The sequence below is a fragment of the Dromiciops gliroides genome, chromosome 4 (genome assembly GCF_019393635.1).
Source record: "Dromiciops gliroides isolate mDroGli1 chromosome 4, mDroGli1.pri, whole genome shotgun sequence".
NCBI lineage: Eukaryota > Metazoa > Chordata > Mammalia > Microbiotheria > Microbiotheriidae > Dromiciops > Dromiciops gliroides.
In genome coordinates, this window is record NC_057864.1 from 198535866 (window position 1) to 198559217 (window position 23352).

The 23352-nt window shown below is 38.0% G+C and overlaps 1 protein-coding gene across 2 annotated transcripts in view; it reads left to right on the forward strand.

Moving 5' to 3' along the window:
- Positions 1-494: 494 nt before the first annotated feature.
- Positions 495-23352, forward strand: part of GRB2 (growth factor receptor bound protein 2) — a 117665-nt gene continuing 94807 nt past the window's right edge. Inside the window, exons 1-2 of one of the 2 annotated variants that reach the window (XR_006356351.1) lie at positions 495-900; positions 8359-8586. Coding sequence is in view for 1 of the 2 variants with exons in the window: in XM_044002641.1 (XP_043858576.1) it covers positions 8509-8586 (78 nt within the window). In the remaining variant the exon portion in view is untranslated. The remainder of the gene's footprint in view (positions 901-8358; positions 8587-23352) is intronic. The other variant, XM_044002641.1, reaches the window with a different exon arrangement.

Genomic DNA, 23352 nt, shown 5'->3' on the forward strand with positions numbered 1-23352 from the left:
ATAACAATTATATCCTTTTTGTTTCCATTTATCCTTCTGAATTTTTTTCTGTAATTTTAGACGTTAGCTTTTACATAGTCGTCAGTGTATTGATACTTTCCTTCGCATACTTTGTATATGTCAATGAAGTTTGTTATTCCATTACGTTTATGTATCACATTTTATTCAGTCATTCCAAATCTTTAGACATATAGGTTTTTTCCAGGTTCTTTCCCCCCGCCCCGCCCATTAGGAATGATACTAGTATGAACATTTTTTTTTAACAGAGAAGCCTTTTTCTCCAGGCTTATCTCTTATCATCCTTATGATATTCTCTTTCATCTTTTATATTTTCAAGTCTTGGTGCGATGTCTGGAAAAGGGGTAAAACACGATCAAGGGCAGGAAAGAGTTACAACCACTTCAACAAGGCGAGAGGGAAGTCTTGAGGGCAGGAGGTGGCGTCTTTGCTCTGGTTCTGAAAACAGTTACGGCTTCCTTTAGGGGGTGGGGGAAGGGTTGATGCCTGCCCGCCTGCCCCTTGACACCTGCTCGGAGGCGGGACGGGGCCAGCGCCGGCGTCTGCGCCTGCGCATAGGGAGACTCGGAGAAGGTTTCCCCACCTGCTGGGCAGGGCCCGGGAATGAACGCTTGCGCTCTGGGGCCCCTTTCACTGGGTGGCGGGGGGAGGGGGAAAAGGAGAGGAAGAGGGAAGTCTCCCGGGGGGGCGGGGCCTGTCCGGGCCGACGGAGGAGAGGAAGTTCTCGCGGGAGTATAGCAGAGGAGCGGAAGCGAGGAGGCTCTGGTGCTGCGGCTACCGGGCGGCGGCGGGCGCTGCTCTGTGGGGAGCGGCGGGATCTCGGCAGCCGCTCGCTGCGGGTGGACGGGCCAAAGGGGCGGAGAGCGGGAGCTCGGCGCCACTGTGAGTGCGGGGCGGCGGGAGGGGAGGCTAGGGCAGGGCCCGGTTCTTTCCCCACCCCCCACTCCTTTTTCTTCCCTTTCCTCGGGGAGGCGGCCCTGAGGGGGAGGCCGGGTCCTGAGCCTCAGGGCCGCCTCGGGCTGCGGGGCTGTGGCACCTCTTGTGTGGGTGTAGAAAGAGCCGGTGCCTCAGTTCCTTCATTTCACCCCCGGGTGGGAGGCGGCCGACCCGGGAGGCAGCTGTCCCTATCAGCACTGACACCTCCCCGCGGGACGGCTCCCCCCCTCCCCCCCGGGATCTATTCTGAGCGATCCCCTCTTTGAAAGCCACCCCTTGTCTAGTCCTTGGGGACATTCCCTCCTCCAACACCCTCCCTCTCCCACTCTGGGACCCCCCTAGAGAAGAGGCTGTGGAGCTCCCCTGCTGGGGGATTCTTGATTTCATTTTGTGTCTGTCTTTGGCTTGAGCGTTCAGACCAAGGCCAGGGAGATGCAGAAATTCTTTACTGCCTTCTGATAACTACCGAGGCAAATGACTGTTAATTCTCTGAGTCAGCCTTGGTGCAGGAAGCCGTGGACTCAGAGGAGATTGCCGGGGTGGTGGGGATGCCCCTTCTATGACAGCCTCGGTATTCACCTCTCTGTCAACTGCTGACAGTAAAATCAGTCACTAGAAATTTCATCTGGAAAGCTTTTAATATCAAACTGATTTAAATCACGGCCTGTTTCGAAAATTATTCGGAGCATTTTCATATATGGTAGTAACATGAAATTCACTTTGAAGAAGAAACTATAGAGTATGTATCAGCTTAGTTTCAGGTCCTATTTAGTCTTAAACTAAAAAGAATGGATGAGTACCACCATTCCAAACATAGCCTTCACTGGCTGAATTCCTCCCTACACATATTCATGTAAATAATTTTGGTTATCTTCTAATCTTTAACTCATTTCTATTCAGTGACCTATGGGTATCGGCATTTATCATTAACAGATTTCTTTTTGTTTATGTGCATCATCAGGTTTTTTTCCTCTTTAGAAAAATGGCCAAATTTTAACTTTGTTGTTCCTATTCTTCCACCTATTCAGTGTAGCTAGTAACTGTCTTTCAGTTTGAGAAGGACCTAGCCAGATGCTATATACATTCCACTATATTTTTTCATTCAACGAGAAGGGTTGCCAGAAATGCACGTGAGACTCAGGCTCCTCTCTAGGGATTTAGTGGACTCAAAGGATTGAATTCATCCCTAAGTAATTGACACTGCCGTAGGTCATAAGTGTAGTTCTCTCATGTCATTTGTATTGATTTTCTTCTAATCTCTTTCACTCTAGGATGGGCCTTTGTGTTTGCTGTACCCTGTAGGGGCCTTTCTCTTTGCCTATGTCGGACACCATTATATTAAGGATTAGATTATTCTGGGGTTTCTGAGAGTGATATGGATTTAGACTGATTTAGCTGTGAATTTTTAAAAATGAAGACTTGAATAAAGGACTTGAGGTTCTTGTGAGCCCACTTCAATTGTAAATTCACGTATTACAACATGAAAACCTTAGCGGAAAATAAGTTCCTTAGGCCAACAGTGAATCAATTAAAGTGTGCGCCTTGGTTGTTATATTCATTTGTTTACTATGATCAGGTCCCCTCTCTCAGTTCATATTATTATTTTCTTTGTCTAGTCCTTGAGAATCCCCTAGTTTTGTCCTAGACGAGTAAAAAAAATGAGGAAGCTACTTTCTGGAGAAAAATCAGCTTTCTTTGGGGCTGTAGTGTTCAAATCTTAAGATTTTATGATTTGTACATCACAGTACCAGGACAAAGCATTTGTGGTTTCTGGTCAAGGTCTAAAAATTGTATATTGTGATCCATCTGAGGCTTTAAGATTTCATTGTAATACACGTATTTTTGCTTAGTAATTGCAACTATGTTTAAATTAATTTCAGGGATTATAAAGTATCAATTTTTCAGTCGCTTCCTCTGTCTTCTTCAGTATTCTTTGTCCTATCATTCTCATTCACTTCTTCCATGGTTGTGGTTAGTTCGCACTCCATTCTTCTGGTAACAAATGTATCTTTGACTTATTTACAAAATGCCTACCTTCCTAGGAGACAGGTCCTTCTTTTAAAAATGTGAATTTCACCTCCTTCATTTCATGGGAGAGGTTGAGGTGGGAGTGGTTATGGGTGTGGAATATTGCATATACGGTCCTGTGGATGGATTTTTGACAAAATTGTATATATATGTATGGCACTCAGGGTAGAGGAAGAATAGGAAACTACTTTTGGAAATGAATGTGATATAAAAACAAGACATCAATAAAAAGGGATTTATTTATTCAAAGTAACGTTAAAGCATCCATTGCAGCCTCTTTCCTCCCCTTACACCATAGGTCACCACTAGTTTTACAATTAATCCCAGTTCTAGTTAGGAGTACCTATAGGTCCTTTTCATTGTTTCTTTTCACTATGTTAGATAATAAAGAACCAATAATATGCTAATTGATCTATGAAATAGAATTTTTACCTAATGCTTCTTCGAAGAAAGCTATTAACTTGGGAGAGATGAAACAATTCAGAGTAGAGGTCTGATTTTCCCTTGGGTCAAATTTGATCTCATTACTTAATTCACAATAGTTTTCTAGGAATGGGCTTCTGCATAGGCTACATGAGATTCCTCATATTTTCTTATAGCTACTTTGGTGCTTTTCATTTGTGACAACTAATGCAAAGATGTGCGTGTTTTTTGGGGGTTTTTTTTGGTCATGTAACACTCATACTGCATTAAGAGTGGGAATTTTAAAACGTGGTTAAGGCATCCACATTGTACTGCCATAAATTATAAAGTTATTAGAAACTCTTCTGTGCAAACCAGCTTCGTTATTTAGAATTTACAGTTCCTCTATATTTGAAAATAATATTTTGAAACCTACTTGGTGATTTTTCATTATTATGTGATTAACTTTTGTATATTTAAATATTTATTTGACCCTGGTACTGTAGTAATGTATTTTTTTTTGGTAAATATTTTGTAAAAAGTCCACTGAAAGTGCTTCTTAGTTTTCTTAACTATTTTTTTTTTTTGCTTGTTAGGATTTTTTGTTTTCAATGAGGCTTTGTCAAGGAACCAGGAACACCCAGATAAGGATAAGGAACTTGTTGACTCTTATAGGATACTTACAGTGAATTGGTCCTGGTTAGGTGGTCATGGTACAGTAAATTTCAGGGATGTCCTTTCTTGTGAATTTGCAAGAGAAGGAAATTAAGTGAAAGAAGGAAAAATTCAGCCAAAAAAAATTGTATGAACTTCTTTCAAAAACCTTAATTCTGTAATCATGTAGTTGTACATAAATAAAAGTAACGAAGCTTTGTTGTTTACTATGGTATAGGAAAGGTCAATTTCAGAGGTATGTTTAATGTGATTGTTAAGAGCTTAGAAGTTAGTCTTATGTGTTATATCCATTTCCCAGGAGAATGGGATGATGCTATTACAGATATTACAGAATTAGGAAAACATTTCTCATTAAAGTCTGTTTAGATTCTGTGTTAAATTTCAGATTACATTTATTTAGTTATATAAAATTTTCTTTTTGCCTAATTGGGGGTGGAATTTTCCTTCCCATCTTCAGAAGGACACACCCTTTTGAATCTTTTTAGCCAAGGAAAATTGGCTTACTTTAGACAAATGTGGTATCATGTTGTTTACCGTGGATGTTCTTATAACCTCCACTAAACTTATCATTGTGAGCACCACACCCAGGACACTTCACTAAATTTCTTATATGGCATGTAAATGTTTTTTGGCACATCAACAGTAATGCTAATTGGGTTTGGTATCTTGTTTTTCTATCAATCAAACCATGTTTTACATAGTAACAATTGCTGGTCTAATTTGTGGCTTTTAGAGTCTGCTAAAACCTTCAGGTAATTCAGACTAGGTAATCAGAACTAAAATCAATGTCAGAAAGCAGTAAGAACAATCTCATGTTGTACAAAGTGCTTTGCAAACCTTAAAGCATCATATAAATGTTAGCAATTATTGTTGTCTTGAGTCTTGAAATACCTTTAAATATGGATAACATTATAGCACGTCCTTTGTTAAATACAGGCTCTTTGTTAGGTCTGGACTCTCAGGTTCCAGGCTTACTTTGGTTGCTAACTAGTATCGCTTTGGATAAATCACTTTATTAATCTGGGGTCTGTCATTTCTAAAATGAAGAGATCAGGCTAACTCTTTGAGGTTCCTTCCAGCTGGAACATTCTTTGATGAATCAATCAAGGTAGGTTAGTTTGGCATGTATAATGTAGCCTTAAATTAGAGGTTGCCCTTCCAACTCAGTGTTGGAAATTATTCTTGAGGTCATTGGAGTGAATTGGCAGGTGTCTGGGAGAGGTAGATAAGCCCTTTACTCTGTTTACAATGCGCATAGTTATATCATTGGTTGTCTGATTTCTCCAAAATAATGCCTGTTTCCTTAGGCCTTAAGACCTTAGCCTGGAGACATGTTTAAAAAAAGCTTTGTATTGAGCAAATGTTCCTAATAGCTTTTTTCTGGTGGTTAGTACTCTTGCTTTTTAATCTCAATTCAGAATAGTTCCTCCCTCCACACTCCACATCTTTGTCATGCCCCTGCTTTTGTAACAATTTCTTTATTACATGCAACAAAAGGTCTTTAGAACCCCCAAATTTTTATTTCAAGCTGACTTGGGCCTTCCTGATAACTTCTTCCATTTGTAAAATCCGTGGCCCAACCTTAACCCTGTGTTAATATTCCCAATTGGTAGGACTAGGCCAATTGTAACTGTGTCAGTCAGAATAATGTTCTAATTGCTAACTTGTAGGAGAACAAAAGAATAATAATCATCTGTGCCCCTCCTAAGAGCTCTCAGGGGTGCTTGTTATCTGATCTAGGTGTCACTATAAATATCTGTCCCTATTCTATAATTGTAGCAGTGCCAAGTACTATTTTTTTCTTTGTTATGAGCATAGTGACTGAGCAAGAATGAGAATTACAGTGTAAAAGTAAGTTGGTAGCTATGGCGTATTAACTTAGCTGAGATTTACTTTTTCCTTAGAGTTGATATTCTGAAGTTCTTTCCATACTTGCTGTAGCCAAAGAACTGTCACTTGTCCAACTACTGATTATAGTGTCTCTCTCTCTCCATATAATATATAAAAAACTATATATATATATATATATATATATATAAAATTCTCTACATGTATATATGTATACACATATGTATACATACACATATACATACATATGTAGACACATACACATATACTATTTTATTCCTTCCTCTGGAAAAAGAAGCTTCTTTCTATTGGGACAATCCTGTGTGAAGATCTGATGCTTGGCCTTCTCCCACATTTATTCCTCCAGATGCCTGGAACCTTCTATTTTCAAAGAAAATACATTTTGAATGTCAGTGGTAACACCACTTACCCAGTACTCCAGGTTTGAAACCTCACCTTTCTTACACTTCCTCATCTTTAATGGCCAAAGCATCACTAAGGCTTGTTTTCTAACTTGATGGTATCTCTTACCTCCTTCTACCTAGTCCCACTGCCACCATTTCTGTATAAACCCAATTGTAGTAGCCTAAATAGGTTTTCCCTTTTTAACTTTCACTTACCCTATTGCTGATAATTATGTACCTACAATCATGTTACTCTTTTAAACATCTTATAGTAGCTTCCAGGTGTCTTTTAAGTTCACACTGATCTTCAATAACATTTGCATAGCTTTAGAGTTTGCAAATTGCTCTCTTCTCAACTACTTCATAAGTTGGATAGTATTATTTAGAAATGCCTTCAAAAATCTTTATCTCATCCTGCTCTTTCTACCCCCATGTGTTTGCTTTTGCTGTTTTTTTTTTTCCTATTCCTAGAATGCCTTCTCCCCTACTTTAATCTTCTTCCCAACACAGACAGTACCTCTTCCATAAAGCCTTTCTTGGTTTTCTTTTTTTCTTCTCTCCATCCACCTTCAGTTACTTTACTTCCCTCATAAGAGACACCTATGTAGTATTTGGTATTATATATGGTGTATCTTCTAGAATGGAAACTCCATGGAGTACGAAATTTTTCTTTTGTGTCTTAGTTAACTTTTGTCTTCCCTAGTACTTAGCACAGAATGCTATACATAGTATCTACTTAAATAGTTAGGCTTGAATTTGGATTTTAGTCTATCAGGTAAGTTAGACATGATTGTTTTTTTTTCTTTTTTTCCTGTTTCTTTTTTTTTGTTGTTTTCCAGGGTGTTTAGGTTAAGTGACTTTCCCAGGGTCACACAGCTAGTAAGTGTCAAGTGTCTGAGGTCAGATTTGAACTCAGGTCCTCCTGAATCCAGGGCTGGTGCTTTATCCACTGTACCACCTAGCTGCCCCCAACATGATTAATTCTTGCCAAGGAATATGTTGTTTTCTTTCAGGATGCTTATCCTTAGCTAGTTTTCTCAAGATGGGAGTAAGAGGTACTTTGTAGTTGATGTAGTGGAAAGAGTAGGGTAGTCAGAGTCAAAGGACCTGGATTGGAATTCCATCCCTGCTCTATTATGCAAGTCACTTAACCTTTCTTCATCAGCTCCAAAGTAAGAGGTTTGGAATAACCTCTCTTAGGTCCCTTTCACCTTTAAACCAGATAATCCTTTGAGAGAAGGATCCCAGTCTCTGTGAGTATCTCTTTTTGTTAAGGAAGGCATACTCTGGTGCCTGTCTTTGCAGGCAAAGAAACTTTGAGTTTTGACCATAATTCTTTGGGACTCTGCAGTGAGACAAGTAGGATGGCTGTTGTTCTGGCTATAGATAAGAAATGGTACCAGGAAAGCAATCTCTGAAGTATCTTTTTAAACTTACTTAGGGTAAACTCCTTATTCATTCTTCTTTTTTCACTTTCTAGTCTTTGAAGATAGGCTTAGACCCTTCCTTCTGGGGAGTAGGAGGTAGAGTAAGAAAAGCATTCTAAGTCTGAAACTTATTTTTTGATTTGGGTGTTGAGAAAAGGCACTCAGACAACCTTAGATTCTCATGAGGTCTCAGCTGGTTTTCCAATGGGGGGGGAAATGGAGGAAGAGCTGGTTTTGGAGAACAGACTCAACTTGGGAATTGCTGTATCTTCTCATGGGATGCTTGCCATGTCCTAAATTTTAGGTGGGAAGTGGGATGGGGAGGGAGGAAGGCTTGATCAAGGCTCCTGTTTCTGTACTCACCCAGCCAGTTAAAAAGAAGCAAGTCTGGAATGGAGTAGCTTTAGCAGATGCTTGCCACTGGCCAGTTTATTGTCAGTTGGGGCCTTAGGGTTGAGGCTAAAAAGAGGAAGAGGAGAGGGAATGGGAGTTTTAGTTTGGAGGGCCAAGCCAAGGGATTTAAAGGCTCAGTATAGCTTGGTGTATTGTTAGATTGGGGCTACCACTGATGGGGGCCACTCTCAACTCGCACTTATTATCTTTTATCCTTCTCCTTTCAGGGCAGAATCTTACATCTCCTCTACAGGCAGTTCCAACGAATCAGATCTCAGGGAGGGAGGAGAGTCTGAGCCCAGAGAGTCGGGCTGCTGCAGCAGGGACATCTCCATTCCCCCCTGCCCCAAGTTGCTGAGTATTTAGCAGTTCTCAGCATGGAAGCCATTGCCAAATACGACTTCAAAGCCACTGCAGATGATGAGTTGAGCTTCAAAAGGGGTGACATCCTCAAGGTAAGGGTTGATACTGAGTGTCAGTCCCTTCTGTAGCCCACCAACCTTTCTTACCTGGAGAACCAAAGAAACATTGCTTGTTTTTCCATTTTCACAGTATATTTACTCTCTTATTTAATCTGGATAGATTGAGAAAACTGCTGAATGAAATGTTTATTATCACTTTGAAGATGATATGATATGCTGTTTTTTTGAACTGCCTTAATTGCTTCAGTCAATTGACAAGCATTTATCCTAAATATTTCCTATGTTGATATACATGGATTTGACATTAGCACTTTCTCTAAGTGAAACCAAAGCAGTGTGATTGAATAAATTGATTGAATTGATCAAAGTGGAAACATTTTTCAAGAATGCCTTTGAAAGAGATTTTTGTGGCCTAGATTTGAAGGATTGATATCAAACTGATTTTTGCAAAAGCATCAAGTTATCATCTTACATGATATTCATACATTTTGCTTTTCCATGGTACTGAAGTTGAGAGTAGCAAGGAGAGCCTTTCCACTTGAGAAATTATTTGTTCCCAGATTATATGATGGTTAGAATACATGCCAGACCTTGATGAAAGAGTATTGGCTGTGTATTTTCATCTCTTTAAGAGAATAGTCATCTTGAGGGGTAAATAATAGGTACTTAACTTGCTCTTGCAGAAGTCAGATTTTTATTTTCTTAAAAGAAAGTTGGGAAGCAATTACCCCATAATATACTGTAATTGCAGAAAAGAAACTTGCTGACAGTTTAAAAATAAGCTTCTACACGTTTGCAACTCATTTTGAGCCCCAGTATTTACACTAGGATTTTCTTTCCACCTGGCACATGTTAATTATATTGTTTACACAATTGACTATAGCAGCTTTGCCCTTTTAGATATATAATTTACTTTACAGCTGTGGGTGTATAGAACAGTGTTTCACCTTTTAATGGAGAGATTTTAAAGTTTAGTGTTTGGTCATTTGATTTTTTTTTTTTAAGTTTACTATATGTAATTTTTACTTCTGCTTATCTGAACTATAGTCTTGTGGCTTGAATGTTATTAGGAACTTGCCTCTCTCTACTGTGAGTGAAAGAAACTCATGAAATTTTCTAAAGAGGAAGAAAGTGATGATGCAGAAACACAGCCTGTTGTAAAAATGCTTGTGACTTTTTCAATCCTGTGTGATTATGGTTAAAATGATCTATTTTCCCCAATGTTTCCCTCAGTCTCCATGTAAGGTTGAGCTTTGGGGTGGTCCTCAAAACACATTTTTGTTTTTTGTTTTTTTTTGTTTTTTTGCAGGACAATGAAGGTTAAGTGACTTGCCCAGGGTCACACAGCTAGTAAGTGTTAAATGTCTGAACCCAGATTTGAACTCAGGTCCTCCTGAATCCAGGACTGGTGCTTTATCCACTGCGCCACCTAGCTGCCCCCTTTTTGTTATTTTTTTTTAAAAAGTTAGCTTCAAATTCTATAGGAGCTTCCAAAGGAAGAAACAAAATTTTGAGAACAGGGGTTTTTTGGTAAGTTCTTGTGAAATTGAATTCCTTGAATATATACTTAAAGACATATAATTTACATGCTCTGCAACAAATAGGACTTATCCTAGAATTTAGAGTAATATAAAACTTTACTTTTTAGAGTAATTTTTTAAAGGCACTGAAAATAGCAGAACAGGTTGACTTCAAACATTTATGAAATGAATACTGATTTCAAGAGATAATTTGTTAGCTCAGTGCCATTAGCTTCTTAAAACCAACGTTCTAGATTTGACAAAAGTCTCTTTGGGGCTTTGGTTTTATTTATGCAAATTGATTTCGCAACAAAAACCTATTCTCAAGACTTGAACATGATGGTCTGACATTCTGGATTACTGTCTAGATTCTGCTTATTAAACATATTTCTGCATTAGTCATATTGTGAAAGAAGAATCAGAGCACAAGGGGAAAACCTCAAAAAAGAAGGAAAACAAAAACAGCCCAAAAGTAGAAAGAAACAGTATGGTTCAATATGCATTCAGAATCCACAGTTCTTTTTTCTGGATGTGGAGAACATTTTCTATCATGAGTTCTTTGAAATTGTTTTGGATCATTGCACTGCTGAGAAGAGCCAAGTCTATGACAGTTGATCATCACATGATGTTGCTGTTACTGTGTACAAAGTTCTTCTGGTTCTGCTTCTCATTCAGCATCAGTTCATATAAGTCCTTCCAGGTTTCTCTGAAATCCTCCTGCTCATGGTTTCTTACAGCACAATAGTATTCCATTACATTCATATACCACAACTTGTTCAACCATTCCCCAGTTGATGGGCATTCCCTTGATTTCCAATTCTTTGCCACCACAAAGAGAGCTGCTATAAATATTTTTGTACATGTGGGTCCTTTTCCCTCTTCTATACTCTCTTTGGGATACAGACCTAGCAGTGGTACCACACCCATCAGATTGGCTAATATGACAAAAAAGGAAAATAATAAATGTTGGAGAAGCTGTGAAAAAATTGGAACACTAAAGCATTGTTGGTGGAGCTATGAACTGATCCAACCATTATGGAGAGCAATTTGGAACTATGCCCAAAGGGTTATGGAACTGTTCATAACTTTTTTTTTCTTTTTCTTTTTCCCCAGGGCAATGAGGGTTAAGTGAATTGCCCAGGGTCACACACAGCTAGTAAGTGTCAAGTGTCTGAAGTTGGATTTGAACTCAGGTCCTCCTGAATCCAGGGCCAGTACTTTATCCATTGCAACATTGAGCTGCCCCTGCTTTCTTTCTTTTTTTTTTTTCTTTTTTTTGCAGGGCAATGAGGGTTAAGTGACTTGCCCAGGGTCACACAGCCAGCAAGTGTCTGAGGCCGGATTTGAACTCAGGTACTCCTGACTCCAGGGCCAGTGCTTTATCTACCGTGCCACCTAGCTGCCCCTGCCCCCACTTTCTAAAACAGCTTAATGGAGAAGAAAATTTCTTTCTCTTCTTTGGGTACAGTTAGTAAAAAGCATATAGTTTTCCTTTTAATTCTTTAAAAAGTAACTGAGGTCAGCTAGGTGGTACAGTGGATAAAGCTGGAAGACCTGTGTTATATATTCCCAGCTTTTTCACCAGACTAATTATGTGACCTTAGTCAAATTATTTCAGCTTTCTGGGTTTCAGTGTTTTCATCTGTCTGAGGGGTTTAGATTATCTTTGAGTCTATGAGGAAAAATGTACCAGCTCCCTGTCTCTTCCAAAAGGCCAGTGTATACTGGCCCCACTTAGGATATATAAGAATGAAGAAAATTGTTCTTATTCAGGCAAGTTATGAACCTAGACTGGAGGATCCCCAGAAAGCTGGAGAAATGTGTATTTCCTTCCCTAGTCCTCCATAAGGTGGACTCTGGATAGCTCCATGGCTCATATACTAAAATAGTCCCTGGAGCCGACCTAAATGTAGAACAACCTAAAAATGGTTTCTTTCTTCTAGGGGCTGAGGAATGACATAGAGTTGGGCTAGACTTCCTGGAGCTACTCTAGATTCAAATTCTTCCATCCTGTTAAACCATTCTTTACAAAGTTATTGCCAATCTCCTATTTGCTAAATCCAGTAGCCTTTTCCTGTCTTCATTTTCTTTGACCTTTCAATGACATTTAATTCTCAATCATTCTTTCCTTGATGATTTCTTCTCCCTTTAGTTTCTGTGACTCTCTTGGGTTCTCTTCCTCTTTGATTACTCCTTCTCTGTCTTTTTCATTGGGTCATCTTCCTTCTAACCAAAGTGTAAGTATTCATCAAGACTTGGTCCTCTGCCTTTCCCCCTTGGCACACTAATCTGTTTCTGTGCTTCAGATGTCACTAAATTCTATACTTCTCTACTGAGCTTTAGTCCCATTACTTATACATACATATGTACATATATTTCTTTTGTTTTTGTGTGTATAAGCTTATTCTTGAATCTGATATCAGGATAACTGTGATTTTTCTTCTAATTGATATCTTTTGTTTTTATATTACCTTCATTTCCCAGTAAAACCCTCCTTTCTTCTCAGAGAACTATTTCTTATATCAAAGAAAAATCAGTTTAGCAAAACTGACCAGTACTTTAATCAAGTCCCAGTGCAAGCTGTGTTCCACCTCTGTATTCCTCCATCTTTACAAAGAAGAGAAAGATGTATACTCTTTTCTTTAGGACTATACTTGGTCATTATAATCCCATAGCATTCAGTTTCTCTTGTTATGGTCATTATTGTCATTCTTTTCATTTGCATTTTTGTTGCAAATAGTTTTCACCTACCTATGGGACATTTCTAGGATTTTAAATTCAAAGCCAAAAGGTACCTCCTAGGCCATCCATTCCACTCCTTTATTTTATAGATAAGGAAACTGAGAACCAGAGAAGTGAAATAACTTGCCCAAAGATGCATAGAATCTTTTGGAAGCAGGATTTGAATCTGTCTTCTTACTCCAAAATTTAGGATTTTTTCCATTCTATTATAAAACTTCACACTCAGCTTGTCCAAAGATAAATTAATCTGCTTCCTTAAACTTGCTTCCTTTACATTCTAATTTTCTTATTTCTTTTAGTACTATCATACCCCAGTCATTCAGGTTTAAAACCGAAGCCATTTTTGATATTCCCTTCCGCGGCCCCCCCCCCCCCAACCTTTCAGTCATCTTGTTTTTGTCTCCTCAGTACTTCTGCTCAATACTCTTCCTCTCCACCCAAATTTAAACCCTTTATCTCCTGCCTAGATAAAGTAACCCTCTAACCCTCTAATTCCTACCTCCAGTCTTTCCTTTTTATCATGTGCCTTTCACACTGCTGCCAAAGTAATTCTAATGCACAAATCTGATTGGTTCATTTTCCTGCTCAAAAATCTTCAAGAATTTTGAGTGAGGGGCAGCTAGGTGGCGCAGTGGATAGAGCACCAGCCCTGGATTCAGGAGTACCTGAGTTCAAATCTGGCCTCAGACACTTAACACTTACTAGCTGTGTGACCCTGGGCAAGTCACTTAACCCCAATTGCCTGGCCAAAAAAAAAAAAAAGGAATTTTGAGTGAATTAAAACTTAGACTGACATTCAGATAATTTACAATCAGAATCTACTCTACCATTCCAGCTTTATTTTACTCTACCTCTCTTCATGTATTCTGTGTTCTAACTAAACTGAACTATTCAGTCTTTTCTGTCCTCTTCTGTTATCATAAGTTTGCTTACATCCTTCCCTGTGTGTACTACTTGATCTATTAAGTCCTCTCATCTCTTATATGTAAATCTCTCTACTCCCAGCCAGAAGGGATTCTTACATCCTAAAATCTTTATGCCATTTTTGTTTCACTGCTATCAAATCATCACATTTTAACTTGTGTTATAGTTATCTTCCAGTTAGATGAATTACATGAAGGTAAGGAATATATAGTTTTTTCCAAATCTTTGCATTTGCAATGCCTTGCATATAGTAGGTAAGAAGGTGGGCTACTAGGCCCATATTTGTTTGGACTAAGAATTTTGAGCTGAACTGTGGAGCAGAGAACCAGTCAGGTATAATCTATTCTGCCTAGCATCACCCTAATTTACCTAATCTCTATAAAGTTGATAGAAATGAAATTTAGGATTTCATGGGCTCACTATAGCTTCTTCAAAAGTATAGAATGTTTCAATCAATGACACATTTATTGAGCACCTACTATATGTCAAGTACTGTGCCTTGGTACTGCGAATATGAAAGATATAAAAAAATAAGCCCCCTCCCCTTATGGGGTTTATCATCTCATTGGGCATGGAAGACATAAAGCTAACATGAAACAAGGAATAGTATGAGGTGGTATGACATGAAATACTGAAATGTTTGGTAAAGACTTATAAGAGGAGCTGCACAAACTTGAGGTCTCTCTGAGGTGGAAAGATATGTGAATTCTTTGTGGAGGAGCTGGGACTTGAAGTGGCTTTGATGGAAGACACTTGAGGGATGTCTGTGGGGGAATCTTGGCAAGAATGTGAGCATATGCAGAGTGTGAAGATACTGGCCTGATTGTATCTAAGGGTTTATGTTAGAGAGTAGTGGGAATAAAGTTGAATTGAAAGATTAGGACAGATTTATAAAGATCTTAGAAAATCAGACAGGGAGAGGTTAGATTGGACATGTAGGACTAGGGAGTGATTGAAGGATTTCTTGAGCCGGGAGTAAGGAATGTGATTAATTCAACAGTCAACGATTGTTATATCCAGATACCTTTGCCTCCTTCTAGAGAAAATGCAAAGTTTTGAGATAACCTATTCCTCGGGGCAGCTAGGTGGTGCAGTGGATAAAGCACCAGCCCTGGATTCAGGAGTACCTGAGTTCAAATCTGGCCTCAGATACTTGATACTAGCTGTGTGACCCTGGGCAAGTCACTTAACCCCCATTGCCCTGCAAAAAAAAAAAAGAGAGATAACTTATTCCTTGCCCTCATTTAGTTTAAACTGCTTAATAGATAAAATTGGTGATTAAGGAAGGTTAGTATAGATTAGCAGGATTTAGATCTGAGGGATGGAGTCTATAATCAGGAAGGCTAGCTTCAAAATTGTTGTAGTAACCAGGTGAGTGAAATTCTGGACTGTGATGGTTGGCGATAGTAAGCATAGAGGTAGAAGAGACATCTTTAGGAAAAAAATGATGGGACGTTTGACTGCTTTTTTCTTAATTTCAACCAATGGTGTTGTTACAAATTACTCCTTTGTTCATTTCCATTACATCTCCAAATGAATATCTTTGTGAAAAATAAGTACTCCTTTATGACATATACCTGATGTATGGGCTGATGATAACTTGCTTATAAAAGATGTAGAGTCAAAAATTTGATCTAAGATTTGACTGGTCAGAATTTTTCATAGTCACTGTTCTTGAAATTCAGCAAAGGCTTTTAATTTCAGCTGTTTGCAAGGATGAATTACAAACTAAAATGAAAGTAAATTGGTTGATATGAACGTGCTACTGTTGAGGTTTCAGGTACTTTGTCCCCATATATACACTGTGTAGTGGGAGTTCTTTGTTCATGGAAGATGAATTCTTGGTTTTTTTCTATGTTGATTAAATACTGGAGCTGAAAGACTACATTGAATCCTTATGTATGGAGGAAAGTTCCTTGTCTGGGTTCTCTAATTTCAAATTACTTGTTTTCCTTTTACTGTGCTCATTTTTTCCTGTCAGCTGAATAGATTGTTTCCAAATAGCAGGTGCTGAGAATGTACTTTCAGTTCCTACACAGCACTGGGGAAAGGGAGGAGGGGTGTAGTGTGGCTAAAGACCTATGTGTAAAGAAATGACTCTATATTAGGGTGGCACTGGTGCTGCTATGTTGCCCCTGAGGTAATTGGTGTTGGCTGTCTATTTCCCAAGTACATGCAGCGCATTTCCTTCTCTTTCTTCATCAAAGGCTCTACCTTTCTACTTGCTTTCCCCCTCTTAATCCACAAGTTGAATGTGGAACTAAAAAGGTTACTCTCTTTTGTTCTTTGTCAACTAATGATCATACTACCCAAGTGTTCCTGAAAGTCTAGAAGTAGGCTGTGGATTGTTTGGTACAAGCTCTTCACTTAGATCCTAGATCCCCTGAACACTGTTGGCATTCCTGTCTTTTTATTCCTTGTTTTCTCCTCTACTAAAATCTCTTTCCCTTCCTCTGAGACTTAGAAGGGAGTTTCAGATGATAACCTAATAATTAGTTTGAGTTGTCATGTGGAAGTGGGATTAGATTTTCTGCTTAGCCTCAGAGGGCAGAGTTGGAAGCAGTAAGGTGGTTGTGTAGAAGAAGATTCTGACTTGATGTTAGAAAAAACCATCCTAACAATTAGAGCTTTTCAAAAGTGGAATGGGCTCCCTTGGGGGAGGTAGTAAAATCTTCTCCCCTTCACTCCCCCTCACCCCCTTGCATGGAGGTCTTCAAACAGAGTCTAGATAACCATCTATTGGGGATATTAGAGAGATGGGGGGGGTTGTGCTAGTGAAACTAGAGGACCCCTGCAGTCTTTTGCAGATTCCCTTACATGCTGTAGCTGTAGCACTTGTGTTTAGTTAGTTCTGTGCTAGATAATTTTACAGTTGCTGGCAAGTACTTTCGAATTATTTGACTGGAATTTTTTCCCCTCATCAACTAGATTATAAGAGCCCAGAGAAAACCCAGACTTCTGTTTACATATCTACCAACCTCTTATAGTTGAGCTATGTACTCTGATGTTCAAAAGTCCTTTTTATGTCATTTATATCAACATCACTGTCTGGAAGGGTCATGTGTGTATGTTGAGGGAGGAATGTAATGTGATAAATATTTGGGATCTACTGTTTTCAGATAGAGTATGCATCCATTGCAATGTTTCTTCTAATAATAGATGCTTATTATACTTAAATACTTTAGAGATCCATGGTTTTGTCAGGTTGCAGATTGCAACTTGATAAACAGTTTTACAGAATTGTTGTAGCCAAAAAATTAATTATTCTTCAGTCAGTCTGGTGAGGAGCCATTCTTTTGTGTGTGTGTGTGTGAGGCAATTGGGGTTAAGTGACTTGACCAGGGTCACACAGCTAGTAAGTGTTACGTGTCTGAGGGCAGATTTGAACTCAGGTCCTCCTGCCTCCAGGGCCAGTGCTCTATCCACTGCGCCACCTGGCTGACCCCGAGGAGCCCTTCTTAAGGGACAGTATGTCTAGTCTGTTATCCCTCCTTTAGTTGAAGCTTGGATGCTGAATCTTCCAGAACTTAGGATGTGAGCTCTGCTGGTATAACTTTTCAGAACCTATCGTTTGGATTTTAATATAAGACTAATTATAAGACAGACATAAATTAGTGAAGGTTTTTCAGATTTTATTGTATTTTTCAGTTAAAATTAAGTAATCTTTAATCCATGAAACTTTATCAATAAATTTTAGTGAAAGAATGCCATATAATTATCTTTTATGAACAAATATAACTAAATGCAAAAAGCTGATTATCACATTTTGCTCAGTCTCATAATGATATTTAAGAAGCTCCAAAGCTGAGTTAAGGAATATCAGTAAACATTTGAGACCTTTGTACTCTGGCTTTGTATCATGAACTGAGGGAGCACAGAAGAGAAGGTACTCTTGGATTTCTGTTCTAATTCTTAATACTTATTCCTTATAACTTTTCTGATGTAATAGCATAGATGAAATAGTTAACATACATAACTTTATATGGAAACGGGAGTTCCAGGAGAAAAATAGATGATTAAACCTGGTTGTTTTTAATTGTAACACTCTCCAGTGATATTATAATTTACTTTTTGTCAAAAGGTAAAATAGATGAGTATCCTTATGCTTTCTGACTTGGAATGACAACATAGCTAGGTTTTTATGTTTCTTTTATACATTTGTCTCTGTTACTTAACTTTCGAACATTAAAATGTTAAAATTCAGAATTGACCCCTGCCTATTCAGCATCTAAGTTCCTTGACAAAATACTTTTTCAGAGTCAAAGCTTGGGTTATTCTTGTATTCATTTGGATTATTGCTTTGATCTTAGAAACCATGAATAAGGTAGTATGATTAACTTAGTTTTAAACTATGTTCATCTGGATATTTATTGAGTAGTCAAAATTGTGTATATATTTAGTAGTGTGTCTTGCCATTCTACCTCCAGAGGATTAGTAACCCATTCAAAGGAAAGCATTTAACACTGTTTCAGAAAGGAGTTAAAGGAAAAGTCAGGGTTTTTGTTTTGTTTTGTTTTTTACTTTTTAACTGAGATTTGTTTTTTATTCCAAGAATCTCAGCCCTAAAGCCAGCCAGGTGACTTTTGGGGAGCTTCAGAGGTAGATAAAGGCATTGACTTATAAACATGTGAGTTGAGAGGGTTTGCAATAGACAAATGCATGTGGATTCATAGCTAATTATCCTGATTATAGCTGTGTTTCTGACTAAGCTTTTACAAATCACCAGGCAACCAGGATGACTTTCAGTGTCTAATTTTTCAATTCAGTAGGCATTTATTGAATGCCTAAACTGTACTATTTTACAAGAGAGACATAAACATTCAACTTTAGAGGTAAAAAGTTTTATTTTCTGCAATTATCTAGGAATACTATAAACTTTACATTAAGGTATATTAGAATAAATTGCTTAGTCCTTTTCTTTGCAGATTGGTGCTATGTCTTGAGTTGTTATTAATTATGTATTCTTTCTCTAACTCTTGATGTGAAAATAGTGTTTTGTGCTCTCGTTTCATCCTTCATTGGGCTTTGTAAATGCAATGGATGTAGTTCCCAAATTAGGTTAAAATCACTAATAAAGCTAGCTCACAGATATTCTGGAGAATGATTATCTAGGTCCCCATTTCCCATCCCCTTTCTGTTTAGTCTTTTGGGCTATTTTATTGTTTGAGATTTAAAAAAAAAGACAAATCAAGCATTTTTTGGTTTTTCTTTTATTTAGCCCTTAGTTTCAACTTTCACCATTCCTGTTAAAAATTCTCTGAAAAAAAATAGCACATTGAAGAAAATATATTCTGTGGAGAACTTCTTTTGTGCATTTTAGAAGATACAAACATCAATACAGTTTGTTTCCTAATGAGTCCATGACAAATTTGTATTAGCTCTAAAACTTTTTTATTACCAGAGTCAGTCCTGTACTTAAAACTCAAATGCATTCCCTTCACTTGTGTGTTATGTTCCCAATCCCATCAGAGCATTGTTAATGCTAAGAAAGGTAGAGGTCTAGAAGACAATTGAAATACTGTGATCCTCAGTATAGTTTGTGTTGGGAAATGGTCCTGTATAACTTTGTTTCATAATGTCATTAATACATTATAGCTAGAGCCCACTCTAATGTTCTAAAACCCCCACTATGTAACTTTTTTCAGTCAGCCCCCCATTTATAACATTGTTGCTATGTATCCATCTGCTTAATATAACAATTTCTCCTAATATAATTTTTTTTAAAGTGTTTTATTGATACTTTTGGTTTTTACATCTGAGTCATTTCACAGGCCCCTCCAGGTTGTCCTTTCCCTTTTATCAAAAATAGGTAAGAAAAAACAACTGATTACAGCAACCATATTTGATATTGTAGACTATATTCAGTTCTATTAGTTCATTTTTTCTCCCTACACAGTTGTCTGCTGTGTGGGAAAAGGGATGTGTGGGAGCATCTTTTAGCACCTTCAGTGGTTTTTCTATTACAGGCATACCTGGGAGATATTGTGGTTTTGGTTGCAGACTATCGCAATAAAGTGAATACCACAATCAAGCAAGTCACGCAAATTTTTTGGTTTCCCACTATATACAAAGTTAATGTTTACCTACTATACTGTTGTCTGTCAAGTGTGCAATAGTATTATGTCTAAAAGAAACAAGGTACAGACTAATGCAGAAATATGTTTAATGTTATTATATATATATATATATAACCTATATCAGATTACCTGCTGTCTAGGGGAGGGGGGGAGGGAGGAAGAAAAATTTGAAATTGGAAATCTTATATAAACAAATGTTAAACTATCTCTACATGTAACTGGAAAATAATAAAATACTTTTATCAGAAAAAAAAAAACAAGGTACATACCTTAATTTAAAAAATACTTTATTGCTTAAAAAAAATGCTGTCATCTCAGCCTTTCAGCAAGTTGTAATCTTTTTGCTGGTGGAAAGGGTCTTCCCTCAGTGTTGATGGCTGCTAACTAATCAGGGTAGTGGTTGCTGAAGATTGATTGGGGTGACTGGGGAGATTTCTTAAAATAAGACTGAAGTTTGTTGCATCAATTGACTCTTTCATTTGAACACTTAGAGGCCTTTGTAAAGTTATTAATTGGCCAAATTTCGGTATTGTGTCTCAGGGAATAGGGAGGCCTGAGGAGATGGGGAAACAGCTGATGGGTGGAGCAGTTAAGAGCACACAACATTTATCTGTTAAGTTCACCATCTTATATGGGTGCAGTTTGTGGAGCCCTAAAACAATTACACTAATAACATCAAAGATCACTGATCACCATAACAGATAAAATAATTATGAAAAAGTTTGAAATATTCTGAGAATTACCCAAATGTGACAGTGACATGATGTGAGCACATGCTGTTGGAAAAATGGTACTGATAGACTTGCTTGTTGTTGGGTTGTCACAAAGTTTCAATTGATTAAAAAATGCAGTCTTCAAAGTGCAGTCAAGCAAAGTGCAATAAAACAAGGTATGCCTGTACTAAGTTCAGTTTCCTTTTAGTGAGTTTTTCATTTATATTGTTGTGTATATACTCTTCTGTTAAGTTTTCTGTGCATCAGTTCATACAAGATGTTGCATGTTTCTTTGATTTTCTCACTTGAAGGCCTGCTAATGCACTATAATATTTCACTGAATTCATGTAACATGTTTGATTGATGTGCATGTACTTTAGTTTCAAATTTTGGCTTCCTTAAAGAGTACTGCTAATAATATTTTGGTATATATTGACTTTAAATGTTTTTGCAAAACCAATTAAAACTTTTGTTGGTAAATCGGGGAGGGGAGAGAAAATTTGCCTTTATGTAGTGCCTACTTATGTTACGTGCTCTGTTAAGTGCTTTATAAATGTTTTTCTCGGGGCAGCTAGGTGACGCAGTGGATAGAGCATCAGCCCTGGATTCAGGAGGACCTGAGTTCAAATCCAACCTCAGACATTTGACACTTACTAGCTGTGTGACCCTGGGCAAGTCACTTAACCCCAATTGCCTCACCAAAAAAAAAAAAAGTTTTTCTCATTTGATCCTTACAACAACCCTGTGAAATAGGTGCTGTTGTTTCTCCATTTTACAGTTGAGGAAACTGAGGCAAAAAGGTTATGTGACTTGCCCAGGATCACATAGTAGTTAGGAAGTATCTGAGACTGGATTTGAACTTAGGTTTTTCTGACTCCAGGCCCAGTGCTTTATACATTGTGCCACCTAGATGCCTCAATTATTCTTGTATCTTAGCAATTTGAAAATGAGTGCCATACTTAAAAACAGAATTTTAAAAAAATCTCCTTTCTTCAAGAGGTTCAACATAATAATGGTGTTTTATAGTTACAAAGCATTTTTATTTCCATTATCTCATTTGATCCTTACATCAACCAAGTGAAATAGAGGAAATTTGCTGAATGTTAAAATTTTCCTAACTCATAACACTGGTGAATGGGCAAGAGAATTGGGGGTAAGGGGTGGGAAGGGAAGTAAGCATTGAGTTATTTGCCAAATAGACCATTTTCTAATCTTCTCCATGGGGGGTAGTTGGTGAATCTTTTATTCTATTACACTTCTCTCCTCCCCATTCCATTTCTCTGTGGATATTTATTTAGCCACACCCTGCTGAACAATTAGCTTTTAGTTGAGGAAAATATAATGGCCCTCTGGTTCACGTGATACATTCCTTTTCAGTTTTTATGAAGTTTGTGTCACACGAAAAAGTTACTAATGCAGTCAGGATAGCTCAGAGCCCCCATGAGAGTGATTCACCCAGGAATTGTACTATGACCAGATTTTTTATTCCACAGTGCTATTTCTATTATCAGAGCAAAATATATACATAAGGGGAAATAAAGGAGTCTTTGCTCAATTTAATATCACCAACGAACTTGACAAGGTAACTGGGCTTCCTTGGGTTACCACTGGCACCCCACTAATAGGACACAGGGAGCTTAGGATAATAGGTGTCTAAGGCTCAAGGGGACAGACTCTGGAGGAGCCAATCCCCTCCTTATAGTTTATAAAAGTAAGGTATGAAATCAGCTCATTTGTATTCTTCATTGGATTTTCCATATTTATATGGTATATCATGGTGCTCCAGAGTGTATCTGCATTCCAGGGAATTGGGAAACATGTGCCTATCCAGTTTCCTTTCTTGTAGGAATGTCTGTGATATGATTTCAACTCAGGTCTTCCTGACTTGTGTGTATAGTCTTTTATCCACTATGCCACCTAGCTACCTCTATTAAACATGTACTTGCATTGGCCATGAAAGTAGTTCATGAACAGTATTTATGAGCTTCACCTCCTGTGTTGAAGAGGAAGAACTTTAAATTTCATGGACAGCGTGATCTAGCTTTCTGTCTAGAGAAGATGGGTTTCTTGGGAGCAACCAGGCTTTGGAGTTGCCTTGTGAATAATCCCAAGTTGATGACTTTGGTGCTACTGGACCTTCTTTCTACAGGGAGAAGTAGTTTTACTAATGCTCTGTGCTCCTTGGAGAAAAAATAGGATCATCTGAATAAGGTCTCTTCAGTCTTCTACTTGGAGAGCAAAGCAAGGGAGTTACTTGAATGATACTATACAGGTCTTAAAAGTTGGGGGTTGCTTATTTAGCAGCCCTATAGTATGTATACCATCTGGAAGAGTCTAAATTCACTCCATAGGATTCACTGTGATATCTAAATGTTAATAGTTGCTTCAAGTTCAAAACCCTTTAGAGAATGAGGGAATAGACTTTTTGAGAGATTTATGTGTTACTGTGTCTGTTCATGAGCTCCTATGGGTCTTAAAAATTTGTCTAAAAATTTTTTTCCAATTACATGTAACTATGTAATTTTTTTGCACTCCAAATTTTTTTCCTTTCCCCCATCCTGAGAGCAGCAAGCACCCTATGAGTCTCTTGCATCTTCTGAATTTCCTATGAAGTAAAATAAAGGCTGTTTGCATATGTGACCCTGAATCCTTGTGACCTAGGACTCCTTTCACCAACATTCAGAAAATGTAGACACCAATTGTATCCTCCTTCTAATTTCTGCCCATTGGCCCTAGTTCTACCTTCCATGGTAGAATCATTTCCCCTTCTCACTTAGAAAGAATTTAACCTAAAGCAATAACAAAGGAAAGATGAGGTGTAGT